At 40.7% G+C, this 10343-nt stretch overlaps 1 protein-coding gene across 1 annotated transcript in view; it reads right to left on the reverse strand.

The window, feature by feature from the left end:
- Window positions 1-10083, reverse strand: part of MALRD1 (MAM and LDL receptor class A domain containing 1) — a 242556-nt gene extending 232473 nt beyond the window's left edge. The window contains exons 1-4 of the mRNA XM_044425030.1: window positions 10044-10083; window positions 9318-9475; window positions 4762-4857; window positions 2592-2799 (exon numbers count right to left, since the gene is read on the reverse strand). Of these exons, the coding sequence (XP_044280965.1) occupies window positions 2592-2799; window positions 4762-4857; window positions 9318-9475; window positions 10044-10083 (502 nt within the window). The remainder of the gene's footprint in view (window positions 1-2591; window positions 2800-4761; window positions 4858-9317; window positions 9476-10043) is intronic.
- Between the last annotated feature and the right edge of the window lie 260 nt (window positions 10084-10343).

A 10343-nucleotide genomic window follows, 5' to 3' on the forward strand; every position in this document is an offset into this window, starting at 1 on the left:
TTGTGACCTCACCGCTTTCTGCGTGCCCTGAATTTAAAGCGATATCGTGATTTCCCTCCAGGGCAGCCTGCAAGGCAGTTGGCAGGAATGAAAGCACATCACCCGAGTTGATAATACTTTCATTTTGGCTGCCTTGGTGCCATGCTGCTGGCTGCTGCCAATTATTATTAGTAATTCATTTCTGTTTTTGTTTATCTAATTCCTTTATTGCCCAATACCCAAATCTCTCCAGGTAGTTCAGAAGGCAGAATAAAGAAAGGATACATTGTATTAAAAACATATTAAAACAACATTAAAAGTTTGTAGTACTTAATTTAAAACCACACATTAAACAGGAAGAGAGAGAGAGAGAGAAACTTAAAGAAGAATGCCAATGCAAGACAGGTTAGGGCTGTTTTAGAGAACATAGTGATGCTTAGATTCCAGCTTGCCCTGGGGCGCCTCCCTTCCTGCTCATCATGATAAATATCTCCTTTTTTCACCTTCAGGATAATAATATGTAACACATTTTCTTCCTTTGGGGCACATGGATTGCTGCATAATGGGGTTATATTGTTGTGGAAAACTGTGCCATTAAAAAATGTTTTTGTTTGTTCCTTTAACGTGTTAGGGCTCTAATCCCACCTCTCATTTGGACCATGTCTGCTATGCAGGTTTCTGGTTCTTTGCCCTATCTCCCTTGGTAGCAATTTGTGATGATGCTGCAGAAAACCTTTCACACTGCAAAGGGTACTTACGTGCCAAAATGTTTGTCTCACCCTTGCCCTATGATGGCAGTGGCAGTGCTGATACATGTGCACTCACTAACAAGGAACAATTTATATTCAAAAAATGGCAGGGAATGAGGATTTCCCCACAGGACAACACAGAATGTTTGACTATCACCTGCAGTTAAGTGTAGCTGACTCTAATACTGGTTTACTAGTCATAGTTAGCCACATATTTCATCTTTCCTGCCCACAGGACTGTGCTCCTGGAAATTTGGGGCTCTCACCCAGAATCTTCTGCACAGATCAAAGCTGGTGGAAAGAACTGGGAAGGGTGCAGCAACCAATGAGCAATTGTCGCAGACATATAAGTATTAACTCACCTAGTGACCAAATGTTGTCCAAGTTACTTGCCAGAGATTACACAAAGTGAAGTCTTTCCCCCACCATTTTATCTCAGAAAACAGGGCTGAAATTATTATGACTACATTTTCTCTATGGATCATTTAGTTCTGATGCAACGTCTCCTTTTGAATTCTTGCTTTGAATATTTTGAGAAAACCTAAATTTGCAACATTCAGACTCATGCGTGAACATGCTAACTTAGCACAGAGAATGCTTGGTCAAAGGATAAGTAGCAGGCTTCCTAGACTAAGCTTAGGTAGCAAAGTCCTGGGAGGGATTTTTATTTGCCACTGCTATTTTTAAGAACACCCCAAAATTCAAAATCTTGGGCGAGATGAATATTTTGAAGACCTGTATTAGATGGATGGAGATCAAAGAGATGATGTTCATTGGTCCTTTCAGTTGACAAAGAGGAAAAACATCAAGCAGGAGGATGCACAGTCAAAAGATAATGGCAAACTGATGTTAATGCATACAGAGGGCATATTTATTGGTAATTTAAGAAAGAAGAATGACTTATATTATAAACCTACACTCACTTACCTGGAATTAAACATGTATAAAACTGCACCCTAAGAGCACCTCTTGATTCAGGATGCAGCCTTATTCAAGGTCAGACAGTTTGTCCATCTATTTTTAAATAATTAATTTGTATTGCATTCTATATTGCCTACTCGGCAAAGTGCCCTGGGGTGGAGGTTCAAAAAATAAAAAAAAATGTAGCCACATCTAGTCCTGTATTTTCTACTTTGACTAGTAGCGACTCTGCTGTGCCTCAACCAATGGCTGTCCACCTCACCTGTGATTATTTTTTTAAAAGGCACATGCCAGGGACTGAACCCAGGACTGGGGATCATAGGCAAAGCCTACGATCTAATTTCTGGTCCCTCAACATCATAGGCCACTGATAACTCATTGTGAAGCCATGCCCTATCAATAGAAATCCAAAAAAACCCAAAACTGCTCATGATAGTGTAATCGTTTCCTTGGCATGGCTTTTTAAATTATTTCATTGAATTGAATGAATAGTGAATATGAAGGTTCTTCTTTATAACACTTACAAAATCATGAAGAGTTCTAATCAACAGTCAAGTTGCTCAATTCTGAAAGAGCACATCCTTAAAAAAACTAAGCCAAAAATACATATGGGTTCACCAACATTTACAATGATCCCAGTGCTGAAAAAAGTATTGTTTAGGCAATTTTTGGAAACTCTTTCCAAGAAATGTTGATTCATTTACATTACACTATTTCACACTTGAAATTAAGCAACAGTGTGACATGATCTTGTTAACTGGATGATCTGCATGAAAATTCACCCCAGATTACCAACAAGCAGTGGAGAAGGTTTCATTCAGTTTTACTCCCTCGTAGTCATGCAAATAATGTTTGTATATATTTCTTTCTATAGTGGAGATGTCCTTGCATCTGTAGTCTGTTTGGCAGTGTATCATCTTGAGGACAATTTATCAGACTTACCACAGGCAGATAGATCTTCATCACTTCCATCTAAACAGTCCCACTGATAATCGCAGAGCAGACTAATGTCAATGCATTGGCCATTGGCACAGGCAAATTCTTCAGAGGAACAAATCTTCGGCAAGTCCAATTTTGTACTATCCACAAAATCAAAGTGATCCAAGCAAATGCTGCTTGCCTTGCTTTTGATAGTTCCTTCCAAGAGCAGCTGAAAGAATGTTTAGCATTTTATGTTTACCAGGCTATTAACGGAAAGAGGAAAACACAGACTAATGTCTTATTAACAGCGTCGATAATTTGTTCAGTGTTGTCATACAGTGTATTTCTTTAATTTGTTGTAAGACAGATATGATTCATATAGGTCACGAGCCACAGACAAAGACCTTGCTGATGTAAACAACCTATTTATTTACTTTCCATTTTAGTTGCCTCATTTCCATATAACATTAGCATGCTGCAGCACAGTCACATGCCAGTGATGTGTTTACATTACACATAACTGGACCAACTCTGATGGTAAATGTGTATTTATATGCACTATAGGATAAGTTTTACCCATAGGCCACATCAGGCTTATGCTTCAGTAAAACTGATTGGTTTGATTTGGATACAAATTGTACTGCCATGTGAAATTTTCCAAATTCTATGTTCATGGCACTCGCTTTTTCATTTGTGATCTACCCTTTTCCTGCATGGGTAAACTGTGCCTTTCTAATGGAGAAGGTACACATTCCACCTGCATTTTAAAAAGTGCTTTAAAAAGTGTCTTTCAAAATCCTTTCCTCCATCAACTAAACTGTAAAAAACATGAGATAAGGGGTTTATACACATTTTAAAAGGCATCTTTAAAAACTTCACTTTTTGAGCATGATCACAAGTTTGGGGATGTGTCAACTCTTTCCAAAACTGTTGGAAATGAGGCAAGTTTTGATGATCTGTGAACTGAAGCAAAAGTCTTGCACATGCCTAATCAAAATCCCTGGATGTTTGCAAACAGTTATATGTTTTGTATCCAAACAAGGCATGAATTTCACTAGCATATTAAAAGTCAGAAGAAAGCAAGGGATTAGCAAACAAACTAATCCATTTTTTGCTATGCTAGAAATTGATTTGATGCAGGAACTATCCAGGAGATAATGCATCCTGAAGCATGTTCCAAAGTAGCAGGTGTGCCATAGTTTCTGCAGTTCTATTCTGTCCTTCCAATAGAGAGCTTAATCCTGCTACAGAACTGGCACACTTGCCCAGTAGCAGCTGGCTGGCTGAATTTAAAAGGGAAAATCAATTGGAGATGCTGCTGGCACGTCCCCATGTCATCTCACTCCAGATGATTGCAATACTTGATCTGGCTCTGGAGGAAAATGAGAGCCAGTATAGGATCGAGTGCTGGATAGGAATACAAAGAACTGGGTTCAAATTTCCACTGAGCCATGAAATCCAGTGTTTAATCTTGGTGCCAGTAACTATCTCTAAGCCTAACCTATTTCATAGAACTGTTGAGAAGATATGAGGGGGAGTAATCATGTACAGTGGAGCTCCTTAGAAGAAAGGTGGGATAAAAATTAAGAAGTCAAAGAAACAGTGGAGGCATAAGTTAGATGTGAAGAGAGGAAGATTAGCTGTGGAATGCTCACTGTAGAAAAGTTGCATCCCTTTTGAAAAGGCCTGGAGTGGCTGGCTCATGGGCAAATTCTGGAGGTCATGTGAAATGTGGCGGCTAGGGAGGAGCTGAATTATTAGGTCCTATTCACCTGTCTTCCCCATCTCTTTCCAGATACCTGCTGCCTACTGGAGTGCTTGAAAGGGCACCTACTATCCAAAGCACTTTGCATGCTGGGAGTTCCCTTCCTCATATATGATGGAGAATATTGCAAGCATTCATTGAGTGGGGGTTGTCTGTTCGGAGAAGAATGAAAATACAAAAAGGAAGGACTGGGCATGGAAAGTTCCATATATGCAACAGACCTTTTACGGCAGAGGTGGGAAAACATCAGGGTTACCCCCAGAACAAAATAATTCTGAGCCAACGATTTGAGTAGAAGACCAAAATTGCATGGAGCTCAGCGTTCTTCCACACAAAAATCCACTGGTTACCCCAAGCAATGTTTGTTTCTGCTGTAGATCATCAAGAAGCTCTTTCAACACTGGGGTGCCTGAATTTCTCTCTTACCTTGTTTTTTTCACAACCTGCTGGTATCCGTATTTCTGCTTTTACCCACTCGTTGTTAGTTGGAGAACTGGCTTGCCACAGCATTACTTGTTCATCCTGATAACAACAGAAGAGTTCATACATGCGCACAAGTGGTCACAAATGTGTGTATGTGTGCTCCATACGCAATCTTTCAGAACCATAATCACTGCTGACTGGAGGAACATTCTTATCTGTACTGCTTTGCTGTGTTTACTGCTCCAATTTCAAGGACTCCAGGGAAGACAAGACATTTATTGTAATTAGGCATAATAATCAAGCAATTATCAGGAGATATCTATGTAAATGTAAAATAAACTGCACTGGGAAGTTACAAGGCAGACAAAAAGATAAATGTGTGTGTTTTCCCCGAGGCAGAGGGTTTAATGAACTGCTTCCTCAACCCATTCTCACAAAAAATTATATAGAAAATCTAATGTGTCTGTGGAAGGTCTACAGAGACACCAGTTGTATGGGTTCCAGTAGCCTTGCAAGGGACCTTTCCTGGGGTTCTGCAACACAGTGCCTCCCCCCATCCTTTCCTTTCTTAGCAGTCATGCAACCTTGAGCAAGGTGGGTCTATATTGAAGCATTTGTTCACAGTAACAAAGCAAATTGACCAGATCGTAGCAGATCTAGGGCCAAACTACATATTGCAATAAACACACTTTTTAAAAAGCATGCTTAAACTGGCCACTTTTATTTTTAAGAGAAGGCATAAGAAGAGTCATGTTGGATTCGATCAAGTCTTACATCATCTAGACTAAGGCAAGGAAGGCCTTTGGTATGACCCAGCATGGCTCTTCTGCTGTTCTGATGTTTTTGGCATAGAAACAAGCTAGAATAACACAGAGTAGTCCCTGCTCATCAAGACTAAGTCTTCCAAGGTAAAATTTCATCAGAGTTGCATAAGACTGTAAGTCTGCACTATATATGATATCGTATATTCTCAGCAGCCTTAAAAAATACCTAAAATCAGGAGTTTAGTGTTAGGACCAAGTTCTGCCATGGGCAGCCTTAGCAGAATCTAGACATAAGGAGATCATAGTGCAGGTGGCAGGAAGATGCATGCTAGATTCTTACTATCAGGCTGGCCAAATAAGAAAGCCTTCCTGCCACAAGAAAAGATGCTGCCTATTTACCAACATTCCCTTCTGTATGTGAAGGGGCCTGAGCATATTAAACCACCCATGCTAACAAACTGGCATAGTCCTAGCCTCAAAGCCTGAGTGTTTGGGGCTCAAGGGAATGGGGGAGGATTTCATTTCAGTTTGGTTATAAGAATTTATCAAAATTTACAACATTCTTCATATTTGGGACACAACTTGAGATTTAAACTTTTCAAATGTGGGAGAAAACAAAACTGACTGTCCATCCAGGCACTGAGCACTCTGCTCCTAAAGTCTTGTTTTGAATCCCTGTGTACTAAACCTTGTTAGTGCTCCAATATGAATGACACCTCTCCTTTCGCTCCTCACTTTTAACAGTTTTATGGAAGGCAGGCACATCACAATCTTCAATGGGTGAAAATATTGTTTCAGTTCATTTCTTGTATGAATTTACCAAGGTTCTTTATACCTGGAATTGAAAGAACTTGAGATTTTTTTAACTGACTCAGAGTCAGGGAAAGTGAAACTAATATATTTATCTATCTCTTTTAAGAGGTCTTGATCTACTGGCCTTGGGCTGTTCCTCAGTTTTGATCATGATGATGGGCTTTGGTTTGTCCACAAGTGCTGCCATACTGATGTACCGAGCCATCCTCTTTGAGTCAAAGATGCAGCCCAGGCTGCGATTCACAGGAGGGACCCTGTCATCTGCCTCCAGCATGACTAGGCTGATGGACTCAGCCAGCTGAATCACAGTTGAAGCCCAGGCTGCTGTTTATTTATTTATTTAGTAAACTTCTATGCCGTCCCATTCGCCGAAGCCTCGGGGCGGCTCACAGACATAAACTTCGTTAAAATAATATAAATTAACAGTATAAATTAAGTCGCCCTGGCCAAAGAATAAAATAAATAAATACTATTAACAGTTAAAATGACATTTGAATAAAAAGGTCTCTATCTATGGAATGCGCTCCTCTCTGGGGAGCGCATTCCATAGATTAGGTGCCACCGCAGAGAAAGCCCTCCTCCAGGTACTCACCGTCCTAATTTCCTTCATGGAGGGTTCCCGGAGAAGGGCCTCTCCCGCAGATCTCAGGGGGCGGGTGGGCATATATGGACGTAAGCGCTCCTTCAGATAACCAGGACCCAAGCTGTTTAGGGCTTTATAGGTCATCACCATCACCTTGAATTGGGCCCGGACTTCAATGGGAAGCCAGTGAAGCTGATGGAGGCCTGGAGTCATGTGAACATAACGCCCAGTCCCCGTCAGCAGCCTGGCAGCTCTATTTTGAACCAACTGAAGTATCCGGACCGTCTTCAAGGGTAGCCCCACGTAGAGCACGTTACAGAAGTCAAGTCGGGCAGTTCCAGGCAGGAGTTCTGAAAGTGAGGTTCTCATGTAGAAGTTCCTGACCATTCATGCAGTCATGTTTTCTTAGCACAATACTAGAAAACATTGCTGTGGGTTCTGGGTGTACAGGGAGGGAGGACATTTTAATATTTGCAAAGTTAAAACCTTCACTTCTCTTAAGGCTAAAGAGTGGTGGAAGTGTGTGTCATGTACAGAGCATTCCTTAGAAACTGGAATTCACATTTTACATTAACGCTAAAAATAATCATCAAATGGAATAAAACTATTTAGTAGCAGGAGAGAAGCCAAGCTGAAGCTGATTCCACAAGTGACAAGTCTTGCTTTCTCTTATTATACCTCCAGGTAACAAAGACTCATTTAGTCTCCTTTCCAACAACAAAGCCTTGGATAACACGCCTTATTCCTTCTGGAAAGAAAAAGTGAGTAATTTGGTAATAGATCATTGAAGTGTTGCTGCGTTCAGAACACTGCCCTGCAGTTACCAGCAACATTGGCTTCATCCTTAAAAAATATGTCCCTGGTACCTTTGTGGCTCAGTTTTGGGTTCACTGTTCGAAGGCCTGCTCATTAGCAAGGGCCAGAGGTTGTAAGGTTATTTTTTTCCACTTCCTGGTTTTGAAACAACAGCAGCAACCTTGCATGTGAAATATTCATACTAACTTGTGTTTAAAGGACATGTGCAGAGTGCTTTGCACTAGTAGATAATTGCTAACAGCAGTTCTAGCTCATCCACAGTTAGTACATTTGGAGTGTCAAAAGAGCATAATGAAGGACAAAACAATCCTAATTCCTAGTTTAGGATTAGGTTAGGATGGTGCTGAGATGTCCTTCTGCCAGTGAAGAGGAGCTCCACCAGTGGGAAGACTACAGGATACATTACTGGAATGGAGAAGGATGTGATTTAGGAAATGCGTAATCTCTAGAACAACAGTAACAACTGGGGATAAAGCTCAAATCCTTTGGATGGCACGCCTAGAGTGTTTCCCTTTTTCTCTGGCAAAGCTTCTGCGCACCACAGCCACGTTTCAGCTAGTTAATCCCCCCACCCCAATCATTTCTATTCTATTTCAGGAAAAATTCTATGTCAAATTCTCCACTTTAGCACATGGCCATGACAGCTGGGGATGATGGAAGTCCAACACATCTGGAAGCCACCAGGATGGGAGCGAGTGCTTTATGCCATAGAATTACCAGATTTGCAATTCTTAACAGTTCCTTTTGGAAACTTCTGGGAGGAAAAACATTTCCATTGAGTGGATTTTCCACAAAGAGAATGTGACATCAATTGCTACACAGGTTTTCTGTATCACAGAGATGGTTTCCATGCTAGTGCCATATATTCTTTGAAATCTGCCTTTTACTGAGCAAGACCATCAGTCTGCCTCATTCAATGTTGTCTGCACCAACTGGCAGCAGACTGAACCAGCAATTTTGGCATGCTATGGCCCCTCACTAACAGATGACATTGACATTACAAACAGCCAGCTCCTGTTTTCTGTGCCTTGGTGGCCCATTCTTGGCAACAGCTGATGCTGATATGCAAGTGTTTATGCAAAGTGAAGGATTTGTATAATAAATGACACAACATGCTATGTCTTACTGAAAGGATGAAGGAAGATGCCAGAAATCTACTCTCCTTCCTTCCTTCCTTCCTTCCTTCCTTCCTTCCTTCCTTCCTTCCTCTAAAGAAAAACAAAGTCTACATCCTGCCTACCTTCTCACTCCCAATTCTGTCACATTTCCCATTTCAAAAAGAGTGAATGAAACTACTCTGGGTAGCACCAAACTAAAACCTGAAATAGTAGTAATACTTGGGGTGTAATTTCTAAAAGAACTAGTGGTTCTAGTCCCTCCAGCCATGAGATGTTATAGCTTTCCCTGCTTTATCCTCTTTTACAAGCACAATGAATGGATCTCCCAGCCATATTCCCATTAGGGCAGAACTGGACGGGATGGAAAGGGACCAGAAGGGAAGGAAAGAAAGATTGGATATGCCTTACAAAATCAAATCTGTCTTACTAGCTGAAGCTGAATTACAGATGAGTTTTGTTCCTTACCTTATTGGTATAAAGTACTGCTTTGAGGACACTGCTATCCACCATGAAGTAGTAAAACGAAAAATGGCAGTTCTCCCTGAAGCAATGACACAATGAGTCATTCAGGTGGGTGCTTTTGTATGATGTGTTGTTGCGAGTGGGTGTCCACTTATAGTAGCCTGAAAAAGAAAACCTCCATTAGTTCTTTGAAAAGAAAATGACTAATTTTCTCTAATTAAATGGGGTATATCTATTTTCTGGAGGCTGTCACTTCCATACAATTTCTTTAAGCACAGTTCTTTGATGTCCCTGACTTCCTGGAGATCAAAGAACCATACATTTGCAATAAACCTAAAAATCAGACATTTGAGGCTAGCCTCACAAACCTGGGGCAGGGAGTTGGTGGCTCTACTTGTCTCTAGACAACTTAATACAAGAAGGCAGCATGTCTTCAATCCGTACTGCGCTCATTATGCCAGGGCCCAGTCAATTGTTTGGGCCAACGTAAAGCAATTTCAATCATTTAATAAAGTTAAGGAAGTGGGAATTACTCACAGGTTGTGGTACCCAGAGAGTTCAAAAAGTTACCTTCTGGATACAGTTGTTTTGTGTTAAATATGCATGGCATTGGTCTGATTGGTCAGATATAACATCAATCAATGGCAAATAGAGCTAATGGGGAATTATTTCATTAAAAAGAGGGTCCAGGGAGAGGGACCACTTAATCCCATGGCCTAATCTTCCAACCATTGTTAAAATGGCTGCTAGTCTGCCAGCCTTTGTCCATTATTGCTCTCATTTGGAGAAGTTTCCTTAAGTCCTCCTTTCTTCCCATCCTGTCTAGGTCTGTTTGTTTTCATATTTAATGTGTTATATCTGTACACTCACACAATAACAATGTGTGTCTGCTTAGAAATAAATCCTATTTTGACTTCAACTGAACATATTCTTGGGTAACTATGCATAGGATTGCAGTCGAAAACTTTTACAGAGTTTAAAGAAATTTTTAAAGCCCATTTTAACTGATAAAACTACCAGGAAATAGGA

Source organism: Varanus komodoensis, unplaced genomic scaffold, assembly GCF_004798865.1.
Source record: "Varanus komodoensis strain SLA01 unplaced genomic scaffold, ASM479886v1 scaffold15, whole genome shotgun sequence".
NCBI lineage: Eukaryota > Metazoa > Chordata > Lepidosauria > Squamata > Varanidae > Varanus > Varanus komodoensis.